At 38.3% G+C, this 18840-nt stretch overlaps 2 protein-coding genes across 13 annotated transcripts in view; both read left to right on the forward strand.

The window, feature by feature from the left end:
- LOC135692416 (monocarboxylate transporter 4) overlaps positions 1-18840 on the forward strand; it is a 64009-nt gene that overhangs the window by 2297 nt on the left and 42872 nt on the right. The window lies entirely within an intron of this gene.
- LOC135692343 (uncharacterized) overlaps positions 1-18840 on the forward strand; it is a 24864-nt gene continuing 6024 nt past the window's right edge. For 7 of the 12 annotated variants that reach the window (XM_089112444.1, XM_089112427.1, XM_089112463.1 and 4 more), the window contains exon 1: positions 1-18230. In XM_089112444.1, the coding sequence (XP_088968570.1) occupies positions 2808-4739 (1932 nt within the window). In that variant the 5' untranslated portion in view covers positions 1-2807 and the 3' untranslated portion in view covers positions 4740-18230. The remainder of the gene's footprint in view (positions 18231-18840) is intronic. The other 5 variants (XM_089112438.1, XM_089112458.1, XM_089112429.1 and 2 more) reach the window with 4 other exon arrangements.

Genomic DNA, 18840 nt, shown 5'->3' on the forward strand with positions numbered 1-18840 from the left:
CGTTTTTCCAGTGGCAACAGCTGGTGGCATTTGCATGCGGCAAAACCCTCAAAGCTCAGCTGGTGCTTGACAATTTGTTGAAGCATCAAATAACATAATAGGTTGAAACAGTTGATTGAATGTCACATGTTAATATCATTATTCCAGAGGTTTACATTCACATAATTATGAATCTTTGATTTCAAAAAACATGGAAACCCGTATAAGTGTATATACATGCAAAATGTTGATATGGTTTGACCCGGGCTTCATACCAGTAGGAAAGCTTTGCTGAATAACACTCAGCATATGCTAACTTGCTGAGCAAGGTTGAATGGCCATTACATTTTCTGAAATAAATGCTAAGCAAATTTCACTGAACATGGAAATTGTTACAGCGTTTGAATTCAATGTTGACGTTGTTTATTTCAACAACACCACGCTAATGCAAGTTGTTTTCTATACACCACCCTTATTGAATAAACAACAAAAATTCCTTCAGAGGGATGATGAAAATTTGCCTGATACAAAACTTTCAACCACTTATAACTTGAAACACACTTCTAAACCCCTTACCCCTTTACTTCTAATTTGTTTCTTATTTCCAAATTTATATTGATTTCTTATGGCCTTTTTAACATTTCTTTCATCAATTTTAACTTTCTTTTATCAATGTTAGAGTCATAGAACACTCTGATACGATGGCCCACAAGGGACATGCAGCATGTACTAAGTTTTGCACGCACACAAAAACAAAGGCGGTTGCAAAATGAAATCACATGCACAAATTCATTTACATAATCACAGAATATAACTGCAGCACTGTAAGTAAATGTTGCAGCATAAACTAAGTCTGACCTGCAGCATACACTAAGTTTGACCTGCAGCATACACTAAATCTGACCTGCAGCATATAGACAGGACATATAGCCTGACAATCTGACATTCAAGCTAATGTTTGCTTTCACAACGGATTCTTGTAGTAGGGAGTCTAGGCTTTCATAATCTGCCAGGTGACTTTTGTGAAAATGCCTTGGTGTCCCGTGACTGATGGCATCATTTAACGGTAAAAAATCAGACAAAATCATCGCTAACTCTTTACTGGAGTGTTATTTTTTGACGCAAATTACATATTTTGACTCATCTCGTTGCAAGCTTTTAATGAATGTATATTTAAGAATGATTTGCCGCCATCAGTATTTTCATTATGACGTCATCAAAAATTGTGCATGACGTCATCATAGATCTTATTGTCATTAAATGATAAGTTGGCCAAACTTTGTATTAATATGAGGCTGGATGTCAGCAAAACCATTTCCTCCATATTTTTTTCAATCAAATAATTAGTATTTAGATCATTTAAATTACGTTTGTGCGAACTGCAGTAGCCAAAGTTCGAATAAGGTAGTGCTATCTGTCGATGCAGTCACTTCTTCCTTCGTAGTTGCAAAGTCTTGCTCCCACTCTGAACCGGACAATAAGTTCTTTGCATCTGCATTTGACTGTTGCACTAAGTCGCGAGAATGTCTTGGAACTATAGGCTATCCAAGATGCCCTCGCGCTGGGCTTAAGGTACATGACTTTTTTCAATAAGACTATATTCCGCTGCGAAATATGACCATCTCATCAATACAATCTGGCGTTTTCTGGTGGTAGATTTACATATGGATTTGACTCCTTGAACATGAAATTAAGAGGAACAACTTCATTTCCTCGTCACAGTACACCCAGTGGCGAAGCCAAAGGTCCTGCTTGTCCTGCCGGGCAGGACCACGAATTTCCAAAGATAACAATTTTTAAAATGTTAAAAATTGATTCACTTTATGAAATCATTATATGCCTGATTCAAAGGCATTTCTTGTCTTATTCTACACTTATACTTCGTGGCTGTGCCCTTTTTCAATTTTGAGACACAGGGTGACTGAAATGGAATTTCGAGTATCCCGTTCGTAAATTGATATCGTCAAAAATTTAGCCCTGTGGTCAGTCCTGCCCAATACTCGTAGGCAGGACTAAACCCTATGTTTGGTCCTGCCCAACAATGGGCAAACGCCTCGTAGCCCTGTTTTTGGTCCTGCCTCACAATAGAAGAAAACAATGGCACTCCTGCCCTTCAGAAATGGCAGGACCTCAGGTCCTGCTCTTTCATGAAGGCAGGACCTAGATTTTTGGAGCCCTATGTTTCGTTATAATTTGTTGATTTTCTGCGCCGTGGTCAAAGGTCACAAAGAATTTTCACTCAGGTCATAGTCAGATCAGTTACTCAGGCCTTGACTATTTTGATATCATGGATAAAACTAACTGTAACGAAGACATCATGATTCTGCTGCTGAAGAAGTTTTTGCTGCTAGAAGCATCGGCCCTACACTGTCGTCAATTGATTTATACAAGAATTGATCGTTTCAAGACGAGTGGTACTTGCGGAAATCAAATTGTTTAGGGTCGTTCTGTTGGTCCTATTTACTGTTAAAGTCGGGAATATCACAGACATCGCGAGAAACCTGATATGCATAGAGTTTTCCCCCAGACTGCAGAGAGCAAAGGAAGTCATATTCAAAGGCCTATTTTAAAAAGTAGAAAAAGTTTGCCGCCGCTGCCGAAAGAGAAACTTCTTTTTTTGTACCAGGAAAGTCGAGATCGAGGGGAGATGGAATGTTCATGACAGAAAAAGGGCTTGCTTAAATTTAATTTCAGTAGTTCGTCCTCCTGCTTTAAACAGGAACTACCATACAATTCAGAGGTCCCGATGAAAAGGACGCTTTGAAAAGGATGAAAATGAAAACAATGGTAATTACTGGGAGCTTTTGTACTCGGTGACTCAGTACATTATGAGTACACGTATATTCACGAATCAACATACCAAAACACGCCTTAGAAAGATCTTAGGCCAAAATAGAAAACATCGCGTGAAAGCGAAAACACAAAAATCATCAACACGCAAATACCTTTTAAACAAAACACAACAATCTCACAACGTGCGATACAGCAATATTGTCAATCTCAGTGATTTGAAACTTAATTCGTTACAAGAAAAGGTTTTAAACAAAGGCTTAAACTTCGTTGTCACACCGAAAAGTGTAAATATACATACAACATTACAATCATTTAATGAATTCAGAAGAAAAATGCTCCTACAAGTCCACTTCAAGGACACCAAAAGTGATACAACTGCCTCTCCATTTAGGGGGAAATCAAGTTGGGAACCTGAATCTGTTCGAAACCCCAACATTTACAAGTATCTTGATAACGTACACTCAGACATTTTAAACCTATACACACAAAACTACTACAACCCTCTAAATATTTCAAAAGAGGAGCAAGAGGCCATTCGTAGCCTAAAACAAATAGACAATATTTCAATAAAAAAAGCCGACAAAGGAGGCAAAATTGTACTATGGCCTAAAGACATGTATTTACGCGAGGCCACAAAACAACTTGATGATGCAAACTTTTACAAAGAACATCTAGTAGATCATACAATCGAAACATCCGCCGAGATTACAACTTTTTTAACACATCTCCTCCACAACTACCGTATTGATGAAACACTTTTCGAATATCTTACACCTAACACGAAGGTTCGAACACCGGTATTCTATTTGTTACCAAAAATTCACAAGGAGGGCATCCCAGGGAGGCCTATACTGTCGGGTTGCGGCTCCCCTACGGAGAAACTCTCGTCATATCTTGATCACTATCTTAGACCGATAGTCGAGGAAAGTGCCTCATATATAAAAGACACCACTCATTTTTTACAACAAATATTCGAAATACACACTAGCATTCCACCAAACTCATGGCTGGTTACGCTAGACGTCAAATCTCTATACACCAACATCCCCCAGGACGAGGGGATCGAGGCATGCCTCGAGGCCATCCGGAATTATTATGGGGACACCCCGCCAATGCGTACAAGTTACATCAAACAAATGATGGTATTCATACTTAAACACAACTATTTTACCTTTAATGGTAGATTTTATCAACAAATTCAGGGCACTGCAATGGGGAGCCCCTTCGCTCCCAACTATGCCAACATATTTATGACAACTATAGAACAACATATTTTACAAAATGCCCCAATGGGGCGTACTCCAATGTTTTGGAAAAGATTCATCGACGATATAATTTTCATTTGGCCACACACCCTTGAGGACCTACAAAATTTTATACAATACACCAACACCGTCCACAAAACAATAAAGTTTGAAGCAAATTATTCCAATTCAAATATACACTTCTTGGATACAACAATAAACTTACACAAAGAGGGGGGAATTACCACCTCACTCTACCAAAAACCAACAGACACTTGCAATCTCTTACACGGTGATTCCTTCCACCCATGGAGTTGTAAAACTGGAATCATTTACAGCCAGGCCTTACGTTACAGAAGAGTTATCACAAGTGACGAAGAGCTATATTCAAAATTACAAGAATTAAAAAACAACCTCATCATAAGGGGATATCAGATCAATGATATAAATGAACAGTTCAATAAGGTCATTAGACTATCGCAATCGCAGCTACTTGAATCTAAACAAATAAATGACGGCAGTTTCTCCACACCGAAAGGCTCTGTTTTACCCTTCATTATACCCTATGACAACCGCACCATTCACATCCGTGAAATTCTCAAAAAACACTGGAATATTATAACAAAGGATAAAGAATTACAAAACATATGGTCAAAAACCCCCATTCTCGCCTTACAAAGGCACAACAACCTTGGAGATTGGTTAACTCATACTAAATTTTGAGCATCATATGACATTGTAAGATGCCTCGATACCACACCATCAACATTACTATTATGTCACACCAGACTCCAATGCTTTTTCTATTCGCGATTTATCTGCATAAACAAGATATTCCAATTTTATAACCATTTGTCTATATATGCAACATACTTCTACATTCAAAGGATGATACATGCCTCTATGGCTACAATATACATATTTTATATACACTGCTACAACATATTAACACACCTTTGCTGGCATCATCCCTGGACGCAGGGGTGAGGGGGCACCCAGGTGTAAAAGAGCATACTGATCATAAGCCCCGAAATGCTCTGCCTGGTGGATTAGCTGAGGAGCTAGCAAGGACTCATAATCACAAAATATATCATACAGATGTGTATATATATGTATAGATATATTGATATGTTTGTGTACATATATAACACTCTGTATGAAAGAGAATAAACAGTATAGAATGCCTATGCTGAAACACGCCCCTTTAATGCGGGTACAGTACTTCAATAGCATACTGGCTCCCAGGTTTCGTTCGGCACAAGACTGTGGGACAGCGCCCGGTACGGCAGGGCTGCGGTTGGTATTACACCATTTTTTCTTAGTTTTCTGACAAGCTGAGCTTGTTATTTGTATGGTTTCAAACAACCATGGATAAACACATACGATACAAAGGAACCAGAGAGGTCTCAACAACAGGCAATAAGCGGAAACGCGAACGGCGTTGAACAATTTTGAACTCATAATTATACATATAACTTTAGCAATATACATAAAAAAATTTTTTTATCTTATTTTACAACTATACTATCAAACCTCATTTACATTGTCTTCTATTGTTCTCGCTGCATACAGGATCCGAGGGTACACGTATATTCACGAATCAACATACCAAAACACGCCTTAGAAAGATCTTAGGCCAAAATAGAAAACATCGCGTGAAAGCGAAAACACAAAAATCATCAACACGCAAATACCTTTTAAACAAAACACAACAATCTCACAACGTGCGATACAGCAATATTGTCAATCTCAGTGATTTGAAACTTAATTCGTTACAAGAAAAGGTTTTAAACAAAGGCTTAAACTTCGTTGTCACACCGAAAAGTGTAAATATACATACAACATTACAATCATTTAATGAATTCAGAAGAAAAATGCTCCTACAAGTCCACTTCAAGGACACCAAAAGTGATACAACTGCCTCTCCATTTAGGGGGAAATCAAGTTGGGAACCTGAATCTGTTCGAAACCCCAACATTTACAAGTATCTTGATAACGTACACTCAGACATTTTAAACCTATACACACAAAACTACTACAACCCTCTAAATATTTCAAAAGAGGAGCAAGAGGCCATTCGTAGCCTAAAACAAATAGACAATATTTCAATAAAAAAAGCCGACAAAGGAGGCAAAATTGTACTATGGCCTAAAGACATGTATTTACGCGAGGCCACAAAACAACTTGATGATGCAAACTTTTACAAAGAACATCCAGTAGATCATACAATCGAAACATCCGCCGAGATTACAACTTTTTTAACACATCTCCTCCACAACTACCGTATTGATGAAACACTTTTCGAATATCTTACACCTAACACGAAGGTTCGAACACCGGTATTCTATTTGTTACCAAAAATTCACAAGGAGGGCATCCCAGGGAGGCCTATACTGTCGGGTTGCGGCTCCCCTACGGAGAAACTCTCGTCATATCTTGATCACTATCTTAGACCGATAGTCGAGGAAAGTGCCTCATATATAAAAGACACCACTCATTTTTTACAACAAATATTCGAAATACACACTAGCATTCCACCAAACTCGTGGCTGGTTACGCTAGACGTCAAATCTCTATACACCAACATCCCCCAGGACGAGGGGATCGAGGCATGCCTCGAGGCCATCCGGAATTATTATGGGGACACCCCGCCAATGCGTACAAGTTACATCAAACAAATGATGGTATTCATACTTAAACACAACTATTTTACCTTTAATGGTAGATTTTATCAACAAATTCAAGGCACTGCAATGGGGAGCCCCTTTGCTCCCAACTATGCCAACATATTTATGACAACTATAGAACAACATATTTTACAAAATGCCCCAATGGGGCGTACTCCAATGTTTTGGAAAAGATTCATCGACGATATAATTTTCATTTGGCCACACACCCTTGAGGACCTACAAAATTTTATACAATACACCAACACCGTCCACAAAACAATAAAGTTTGAAGCAAATTATTCCAATTCAAATATACACTTCTTGGATACAACAATAAACTTACACAAAGAGGGGGGAATTACCACCTCACTCTACCAAAAACCAACAGACACTTGCAATCTCTTACACGGTGATTCCTTCCACCCATGGAGTTGTAAAACTGGAATCATTTACAGCCAGGCCTTACGTTACAGAAGAGTGATCACAAGTGACGAAGAGCTATATTCAAAATTACAAGAATTAAAAAACAACCTCATCATAAGGGGATATCAGATCAATGATATAAATGAACAGTTCAATAAGGTCATTAGACTATCGCAATCGCAGCTACTTGAATCTAAACAAATAAATGACGGCAGTTTCTCCACACCGAAAGGCTCTGTTTTACCCTTCATTATACCCTATGACAACCGCACCATTCACATCCGTGAAATTCTCAAAAAACACTGGAATATTATAACAAAGGATAAAGAATTACAAAACATATGGTCAAAAACCCCCATTCTCGCCTTACAAAGGCACAACAACCTTGGAGATTGGTTAACTCATACTAAATTTTGAGCATCATATGACATTGTAAGATACCTCGATACCACACCATCAACATTACTATTATGTCACACCAGACTCCAATGCTTTTTCTATTCGCGATTTATCTGCATAAACAAGATATCCCAATTTTATAACCATTTGTCTATATATGCAACATACTTCTACATTCAAAGGATGATACATGCCTCTATGGCTACAATATACATATTTTATATACACTGCTACAACATATTACCACACCTTTGCTGGCATCATCCCTGGACGCAGGGGTGAGGGGGCACCCAGGTGTAAAAGAGCATACTGATCATAAGCCCCGAAATGCTCTGCCTGGTGGATTAGCTGAGGAGCTAGCAAGGACTCATAATCACAAAATATATCATACAGATGTGTATATATATGTATAGATATATTGATATGTTTGTGTACATATATAACACTCTGTATGAAAGAGAATAAACAGTATAGAATGCCTATGCTGAAACACGCCCCTTTAATGCGGGTACAGTACTTCAATAGCATACTGGCTCCCAGGTTTCGTTCGGCACAAGACTGTGGGACAGCGCCCGGTACGGCAGGGCTGCGGTTGGTATTACACCATTTTTTCTTAGTTTTCTGACAAGCTGAGCTTGTTATTTGTATGGTTTCAAACAACCATGGATAAACACATACGATACAAAGGAACCAGAGAGGTCTCAACAACAGGCAATAAGCGGAAACGCGAACGGCGTTGAACAATTTTGAACTCATAATTATACATATAACTTTAGCAATATACATAAAAAAATTTTTTTATCTTATTTTACAACTATACTATCAAACCTCATTTACATTGTCTTCTATTGTTCTCGCTGCATACAGGATCCGAGGGTACACGTATATTCACGAATCAACATACCAAAACACGCCTTAGAAAGATCTTAGGCCAAAATAGAAAACATCGCGTGAAAGCGAAAACACAAAAATCATCAACACGCAAATACCTTTTAAACAAAACACAACAATCTCACAACGTGCGATACAGCAATATTGTCAATCTCAGTGATTTGAAACTTAATTCGTTACAAGAAAAGGTTTTAAACAAAGGCTTAAACTTCGTTGTCACACCGAAAAGTGTAAATATACATACAACATTACAATCATTTAATGAATTCAGAAGAAAAATGCTCCTACAAGTCCACTTCAAGGACACCAAAAGTGATACAACTGCCTCTCCATTTAGGGGGAAATCAAGTTGGGAACCTGAATCTGTTCGAAACCCCAACATTTACAAGTATCTTGATAACGTACACTCAGACATTTTAAACCTATACACACAAAACTACTACAACCCTCTAAATATTTCAAAAGAGGAGCAAGAGGCCATTCGTAGCCTAAAACAAATAGACAATATTTCAATAAAAAAAGCCGACAAAGGAGGCAAAATTGTACTATGGCCTAAAGACATGTATTTACGCGAGGCCACAAAACAACTTGATGATGCAAACTTTTACAAAGAACATCCAGTAGATCATACAATCGAAACATCCGCCGAGATTACAACTTTTTTAACACATCTCCTCCACAACTACCGTATTGATGAAACACTTTTCGAATATCTTACACCTAACACGAAGGTTCGAACACCGGTATTCTATTTGTTACCAAAAATTCACAAGGAGGGCATCCCAGGGAGGCCTATACTGTCGGGTTGCGGCTCCCCTACGGAGAAACTCTCGTCATATCTTGATCACTATCTTAGACCGATAGTCGAGGAAAGTGCCTCATATATAAAAGACACCACTCATTTTTTACAACAAATATTCGAAATACACACTAGCATTCCACCAAACTCGTGGCTGGTTACGCTAGACGTCAAATCTCTATACACCAACATCCCCCAGGACGAGGGGATCGAGGCATGCCTCGAGGCCATCCGGAATTATTATGGGGACACCCCGCCAATGCGTACAAGTTACATCAAACAAATGATGGTATTCATACTTAAACACAACTATTTTACCTTTAATGGTAGATTTTATCAACAAATTCAAGGCACTGCAATGGGGAGCCCCTTTGCTCCCAACTATGCCAACATATTTATGACAACTATAGAACAACATATTTTACAAAATGCCCCAATGGGGCGTACTCCAATGTTTTGGAAAAGATTCATCGACGATATAATTTTCATTTGGCCACACACCCTTGAGGACCTACAAAATTTTATACAATACACCAACACCGTCCACAAAACAATAAAGTTTGAAGCAAATTATTCCAATTCAAATATACACTTCTTGGATACAACAATAAACTTACACAAAGAGGGGGGAATTACCACCTCACTCTACCAAAAACCAACAGACACTTGCAATCTCTTACACGGTGATTCCTTCCACCCATGGAGTTGTAAAACTGGAATCATTTACAGCCAGGCCTTACGTTACAGAAGAGTGATCACAAGTGACGAAGAGCTATATTCAAAATTACAAGAATTAAAAAACAACCTCATCATAAGGGGATATCAGATCAATGATATAAATGAACAGTTCAATAAGGTCATTAGACTATCGCAATCGCAGCTACTTGAATCTAAACAAATAAATGACGGCAGTTTCTCCACACCGAAAGGCTCTGTTTTACCCTTCATTATACCCTATGACAACCGCACCATTCACATCCGTGAAATTCTCAAAAAACACTGGAATATTATAACAAAGGATAAAGAATTACAAAACATATGGTCAAAAACCCCCATTCTCGCCTTACAAAGGCACAACAACCTTGGAGATTGGTTAACTCATACTAAATTTTGAGCATCATATGACATTGTAAGATACCTCGATACCACACCATCAACATTACTATTATGTCACACCAGACTCCAATGCTTTTTCTATTCGCGATTTATCTGCATAAACAAGATATCCCAATTTTATAACCATTTGTCTATATATGCAACATACTTCTACATTCAAAGGATGATACATGCCTCTATGGCTACAATATACATATTTTATATACACTGCTACAACATATTACCACACCTTTGCTGGCATCATCCCTGGACGCAGGGGTGAGGGGGCACCCAGGTGTAAAAGAGCATACTGATCATAAGCCCCGAAATGCTCTGCCTGGTGGATTAGCTGAGGAGCTAGCAAGGACTCATAATCACAAAATATATCATACAGATGTGTATATATATGTATAGATATATTGATATGTTTGTGTACATATATAACACTCTGTATGAAAGAGAATAAACAGTATAGAATGCCTATGCTGAAACACGCCCCTTTAATGCGGGTACAGTACTTCAATAGCATACTGGCTCCCAGGTTTCGTTCGGCACAAGGCTGTGGGACAGCGCCCGGTACAGCAGGGCTGCGGTTGGTATTACACCATTTTTTCTTAGTTTTCTGACAAGCTGAGCTTGTTATTTGTATGGTTTCAAACAAACATTGCTACGTTGGTGGAACCCAAGATCTCCGCGGGAGAACGCTTCAGGCTTGTCTACTGCGGCGCCCTCATCGGTCATGTTTGCTGTTCGTACATCATCACTGTGGATGCCTGACATGACGATAACCACAAGACCTCTCAATCATATGCTCCACAAATAGGCATACAACAGCCCCTGAGCTTCACTCTCGCTCAAATCTACGCCTGCGCTTGTTGATATAACACAAGACTATCCACAAAATCAGCACGTCATAATGGCCAGCAATTACCTTTCAAACGACAAAGAAGACACACGCGATTCATCCACCACCAAGAAAGGTACTACATTTCTACTTTACAAATTACAAATTATCCACACCTATAATGTTCGTTCTCCTCACATGGTTTAGCACTCTATACAAGTATTTCATATGATACTCGTTACATATATAGCCAAAATTCATGTTTCTATCAATATATACCAGAATTCGCAAAGCATACACCGGTCGGTGCACATATAAACATGTACATATATAGCAAACGCAATGTACACATAGGAAAATATATCTTTGTATCTACATATCTATGATATTGGTACATCGTGCAACCTATGAAACATCACACGACCCACCTTTATGGTACGGGAACGACTACATAGGTTTGGTTGTCCAGAAAATTATCGAGAACAAAAAGCTTTGTATACATATCATCCAAATGGTGAAACCTATATACAAATATTCATATGTGTGTATATGTTTCTGTATATATAGAGTAATATCACACAACACATCTCACAACATTGCTATACCTATACTTGCACAGATAACACAAAAGAACTTCTGGACATGGTGCTGGAAACCACCAGCGAGGAGGAACCTCTTGAATGTGGCCAACGCACACCCGAAAACACCAGGCATGGCCTCTCTGGTTACAAAATACCGAAGAAAAAACAACAGTCCTCCGCCCCTCTCAGAAAGAGGTCCGAAAAAACACACTCCACCAGCCAGCACAATAGTGGGACATATCAAGAGCAGAACAGCAAATTGACTGCCCTTATATCCAACAGCCTGGCGAGTAGCTTCTACCACCAGGACAAATCTGAAGAATTTCAGAGACACGCAGAGAAAGGTCGATATCCGACTTTTCTCTACCCGGAGGTCAACGTCCGATACAGAAACGATTTCTCGTCGGATTTACAAAAACAAGTGGCAGAGGCCTGTTGCACGTTCGCCAGGACCATGTGCAACATACTGGCCTCCCATCACGAATCAATGAGGTCATCGCAAGATGATCTCACACAAAACTACATAAACATGGCCAGAAAAAGATATCCCGGTGCATACGCTGGTATTGTATCGGGGGCAGAAACCCTGGCCATGGATAAACACATAAGATACAAAGGAACCAGAGAGGTCTCAACAACAGGCAATAAGCGGAAACGCGAACGGCGTTGAACAATTTTGAACTCATAATTATACATATAACTTTAACAATATACATAAAAAAATTTTTTTATCTTATTTTACAACTATACTATCAAACCTCATTTACATTGTCTTCTATTGTTCTCGCTGCATACAGGATCCGAGGGTACACGTATATTCACGAATCAACATACCAAAACACGCCTTAGAAAGATCTTAGGCCAAAATAGAAAACATCGCGTGAAAGCGAAAACACAAAAATCATCAACACGCAAATACCTTTTAAACAAAATACAACAATCTCACAACGTGCGGTACAGCAATATTGTCAATCTCAGTGATTTGAAACTTAATTCGTTACAAGAAAAGGTTTTAAACAAAGGCTTAAACTTCGTTGTCACACCGAAAAGTGTAAATATACATACAACATTACAATCATTTAATGAATTCAGAAGAAAAATGCTCCTACAAGTCCACTTCAAGGACACCAAAAGTGATACAACTGCCTCTCCATTTAGGGGGAAATCGAGTTGGGAACCTGAATCTGTTCGAAACCCCAACATTTACAAGTATCTTGATAACGTACACTCAGACATTTTAAACCTATACACACAAAACTACTACAACCCTCTAAATATTTCAAAAGAGGAGCAAGAGGCCATTCGTAGCCTAAAACAAATAGACAATATTTCAATAAAAAAAGCCGACAAAGGAGGCAAAATTGTACTATGGCCTAAAGACATGTATTTACGCGAGGCCACAAAACAACTTGATGATGCAAACTTTTACAAAGAACATCTAGTAGATCATACAATCGAAACATCCGCCGAGATTACAACTTTTTTAACACATCTCCTCCACAACTACCGTATTGATGAAACACTTTTCGAATATCTTACACCTAACACGAAGGTTCGAACACCGGTATTCTATTTGTTACCAAAAATTCACAAGGAGGGCATCCCAGGGAGGCCTATACTGTCGGGTTGCGGCTCCCCTACGGAGAAACTCTCGTCATATCTTGATCACTATCTTAGACCGATAGTCGAGGAAAGTGCCTCATATATAAAAGACACCACTCATTTTTTACAACAAATATTCGAAATACACACTAGCATTCCACCAAACTCATGGCTGGTTACGCTAGACGTCAAATCTCTATACACCAACATCCCCCAGGACGAGGGGATCGAGGCATGCCTCGAGGCCATCCGGAATTATTATGGGGACACCCCGCCAATGCGTACAAGTTACATCAAACAAATGATGGTATTCATACTTAAACACAACTATTTTACCTTTAATGGTAGATTTTATCAACAAATTCAGGGCACTGCAATGGGGAGCCCCTTCGCTCCCAACTATGCCAACATATTTATGACAACTATAGAACAACATATTTTACAAAATGCCCCAATGGGGCGTACTCCAATGTTTTGGAAAAGATTCATCGACGATATAATTTTCATTTGGCCACACACCCTTGAGGACCTACAAAATTTTATACAATACACCAACACCGTCCACAAAACAATAAAGTTTGAAGCAAATTATTCCAATTCAAATATACACTTCTTGGATACAACAATAAACTTACACAAAGAGGGGGGAATTACCACCTCACTCTACCAAAAACCAACAGACACTTGCAATCTCTTACACGGTGATTCCTTCCACCCATGGAGTTGTAAAACTGGAATCATTTACAGCCAGGCCTTACGTTACAGAAGAGTTATCACAAGTGACGAAGAGCTATATTCAAAATTACAAGAATTAAAAAACAACCTCATCATAAGGGGATATCAGATCAATGATATAAATGAACAGTTCAATAAGGTCATTAGACTATCGCAATCGCAGCTACTTGAATCTAAACAAATAAATGACGGCAGTTTCTCCACACCGAAAGGCTCTGTTTTACCCTTCATTATACCCTATGACAACCGCACCATTCACATCCGTGAAATTCTCAAAAAACACTGGAATATTATAACAAAGGATAAAGAATTACAAAACATATGGTCAAAAACCCCCATTCTCGCCTTACAAAGGCACAACAACCTTGGAGATTGGTTAACTCATACTAAATTTTGAGCATCATATGACATTGTAAGATGCCTCGATACCACACCATCAACATTACTATTATGTCACACCAGACTCCAATGCTTTTTCTATTCGCGATTTATCTGCATAAACAAGATATTCCAATTTTATAACCATTTGTCTATATATGCAACATACTTCTACATTCAAAGGATGATACATGCCTCTATGGCTACAATATACATATTTTATATACACTGCTACAACATATTAACACACCTTTGCTGGCATCATCCCTGGACGCAGGGGTGAGGGGGCACCCAGGTGTAAAAGAGCATACTGATCATAAGCCCCGAAATGCTCTGCCTGGTGGATTAGCTGAGGAGCTAGCAAGGACTCATAATCACAAAATATATCATACAGATGTGTATATATATGTATAGATATATTGATATGTTTGTGTACATATATAACACTCTGTATGAAAGAGAATAAACAGTATAGAATGCCTATGCTGAAACACGCCCCTTTAATGCGGGTACAGTACTTCAATAGCATACTGGCTCCCAGGTTTCGTTCGGCACAAGACTGTGGGACAGCGCCCGGTACGGCAGGGCTGCGGTTGGTATTACACCATTTTTTCTTAGTTTTCTGACAAGCTGAGCTTGTTATTTGTATGGTTTCAAACAACCATGGATAAACACATACGATACAAAGGAACCAGAGAGGTCTCAACAACAGGCAATAAGCGGAAACGCGAACGGCGTTGAACAATTTTGAACTCATAATTATACATATAACTTTAGCAATATACATAAAAAAATTTTTTTATCTTATTTTACAACTATACTATCAAACCTCATTTACATTGTCTTCTATTGTTCTCGCTGCATACAGGATCCGAGGGTACACGTATATTCACGAATCAACATACCAAAACACGCCTTAGAAAGATCTTAGGCCAAAATAGAAAACATCGCGTGAAAGCGAAAACACAAAAATCATCAACACGCAAATACCTTTTAAACAAAACACAACAATCTCACAACGTGCGATACAGCAATATTGTCAATCTCAGTGATTTGAAACTTAATTCGTTACAAGAAAAGGTTTTAAACAAAGGCTTAAACTTCGTTGTCACACCGAAAAGTGTAAATATACATACAACATTACAATCATTTAATGAATTCAGAAGAAAAATGCTCCTACAAGTCCACTTCAAGGACACCAAAAGTGATACAACTGCCTCTCCATTTAGGGGGAAATCAAGTTGGGAACCTGAATCTGTTCGAAACCCCAACATTTACAAGTATCTTGATAACGTACACTCAGACATTTTAAACCTATACACACAAAACTACTACAACCCTCTAAATATTTCAAAAGAGGAGCAAGAGGCCATTCGTAGCCTAAAACAAATAGACAATATTTCAATAAAAAAAGCCGACAAAGGAGGCAAAATTGTACTATGGCCTAAAGACATGTATTTACGCGAGGCCACAAAACAACTTGATGATGCAAACTTTTACAAAGAACATCCAGTAGATCATACAATCGAAACATCCGCCGAGATTACAACTTTTTTAACACATCTCCTCCACAACTACCGTATTGATGAAACACTTTTCGAATATCTTACACCTAACACGAAGGTTCGAACACCGGTATTCTATTTGTTACCAAAAATTCACAAGGAGGGCATCCCAGGGAGGCCTATACTGTCGGGTTGCGGCTCCCCTACGGAGAAACTCTCGTCATATCTTGATCACTATCTTAGACCGATAGTCGAGGAAAGTGCCTCATATATAAAAGACACCACTCATTTTTTACAACAAATATTCGAAATACACACTAGCATTCCACCAAACTCGTGGCTGGTTACGCTAGACGTCAAATCTCTATACACCAACATCCCCCAGGACGAGGGGATCGAGGCATGCCTCGAGGCCATCCGGAATTATTATGGGGACACCCCGCCAATGCGTACAAGTTACATCAAACAAATGATGGTATTCATACTTAAACACAACTATTTTACCTTTAATGGTAGATTTTATCAACAAATTCAAGGCACTGCAATGGGGAGCCCCTTTGCTCCCAACTATGCCAACATATTTATGACAACTATAGAACAACATATTTTACAAAATGCCCCAATGGGGCGTACTCCAATGTTTTGGAAAAGATTCATCGACGATATAATTTTCATTTGGCCACACACCCTTGAGGACCTACAAAATTTTATACAATACACCAACACCGTCCACAAAACAATAAAGTTTGAAGCAAATTATTCCAATTCAAATATACACTTCTTGGATACAACAATAAACTTACACAAAGAGGGGGGAATTACCACCTCACTCTACCAAAAACCAACAGACACTTGCAATCTCTTACACGGTGATTCCTTCCACCCATGGAGTTGTAAAACTGGAATCATTTACAGCCAGGCCTTACGTTACAGAAGAGTGATCACAAGTGACGAAGAGCTATATTCAAAATTACAAGAATTAAAAAACAACCTCATCATAAGGGGATATCAGATCAATGATATAAATGAACAGTTCAATAAGGTCATTAGACTATCGCAATCGCAGCTACTTGAATCTAAACAAATAAATGACGGCAGTTTCTCCACACCGAAAGGCTCTGTTTTACCCTTCATTATACCCTATGACAACCGCACCATTCACATCCGTGAAATTCTCAAAAAACACTGGAATATTATAACAAAGGATAAAGAATTACAAAACATATGGTCAAAAACCCCCATTCTCGCCTTACAAAGGCACAACAACCTTGGAGATTGGTTAACTCATACTAAATTTTGAGCATCATATGACATTGTAAGATACCTCGATACCACACCATCAACATTACTATTATGTCACACCAGACTCCAATGCTTTTTCTATTCGCGATTTATCTGCATAAACAAGATATCCCAATTTTATAACCATTTGTCTATATATGCAACATACTTCTACATTCAAAGGATGATACATGCCTCTATGGCTACAATATACATATTTTATATACACTGCTACAACATATTACCACACCTTTGCTGGCATCATCCCTGGACGCAGGGGTGAGGGGGCACCCAGGTGTAAAAGAGCATACTGATCATAAGCCCCGAAATGCTCTGCCTGGTGGATTAGCTGAGGAGCTAGCAAGGACTCATAATCACAAAATATATCATACAGATGTGTATATATATGTATAGATATATTGATATGTTTGTGTACATATATAACACTCTGTATGAAAGAGAATAAACAGTATAGAATGCCTATGCTGAAACACGCCCCTTTAATGCGGGTACAGTACTTCAATAGCATACTGGCTCCCAGGTTTCGTTCGGCACAAGGCTGTGGGACAGCGCCCGGTACAGCAGGGCTGCGGTTGGTATTACACCATTTTTTCTTAGTTTTCTGACAAGCTGAGCTTGTTATTTGTATGGTTTCAAACAAAGATTGCCAGAGATTCAAATTTTTTCAAGGACCTCTTGAGAATGTTAGCTGTCGTCCTAATTTCCACTTGTGTAGTGAGCTCAAGATGACTCGAAATGACATTTGATTATGACATTTGATTAAACAGGTATTTTCCTTTAACCCCAGTTTAAATTAAATATGGTAGACATGATTTCAAACATAATCTGTCTTTTCTAGCTCAAGGAACATTAAATTATTGAGCATATTTCATTATTTCATGATTTCACCACACTAAAAAGACTTGTTTGAAATTGTAGACACAGACTGAATCTCAATCTACCTAGCTGTTGCTGTGTGCCTAATCTAGAATTATGGTCAACCAATATTGTGGTAAGATTTGTTTCTATCTTTTAATTTGTTTCTATCTTTTAATTTGTTTCTATTCACTTTTGTAGTGTTTATGCATTTCTCTATATCTCCTAAGTAAATATCTCCTAATATGGGTACTTTAGTCCTTACCATGTTTGTTTTTAGAAGTCATTTTCTTCTTATACTGTTATCAATGATTAAGTTTATAAGATTTTGTTTTTGAGGTTCCTAATTTATATTCATAAATTGCTGCATTTTCTCTATAGATATAGATGCAAACATAATATGATCTTGATACAATAGGGGTGGGATAACCATCCTTCTATATTGTATTCCCAATCTAATTTTAATTATGGGTTGCATTCTTTTATCAATGTGATTTGCACATACCGGGGCGACTAACATTGTGCCCGGATACGATTACGATAAGCACCTATTTGACTTTTCTGAGCTTTTCCACATAATGAATTCACTTGTAAACAGCCTTCACATTCACAGATGCTCTATAGGTATTTTCCTTTAACCCCAGTTTAACATTATTTCAAACATAATCTGTCTTTTCTAGCTCAAGGAACATTAAATTATTGAGCATATTTCATTATATCATGGTTTCACCACACTAAAAAGACTT

Source organism: Rhopilema esculentum, chromosome 3 (genome assembly GCF_057945365.1).
Source record: "Rhopilema esculentum isolate cy_ngs chromosome 3, ASM5794536v1, whole genome shotgun sequence".
Lineage (NCBI taxonomy): Eukaryota > Metazoa > Cnidaria > Scyphozoa > Rhizostomeae > Rhizostomatidae > Rhopilema > Rhopilema esculentum.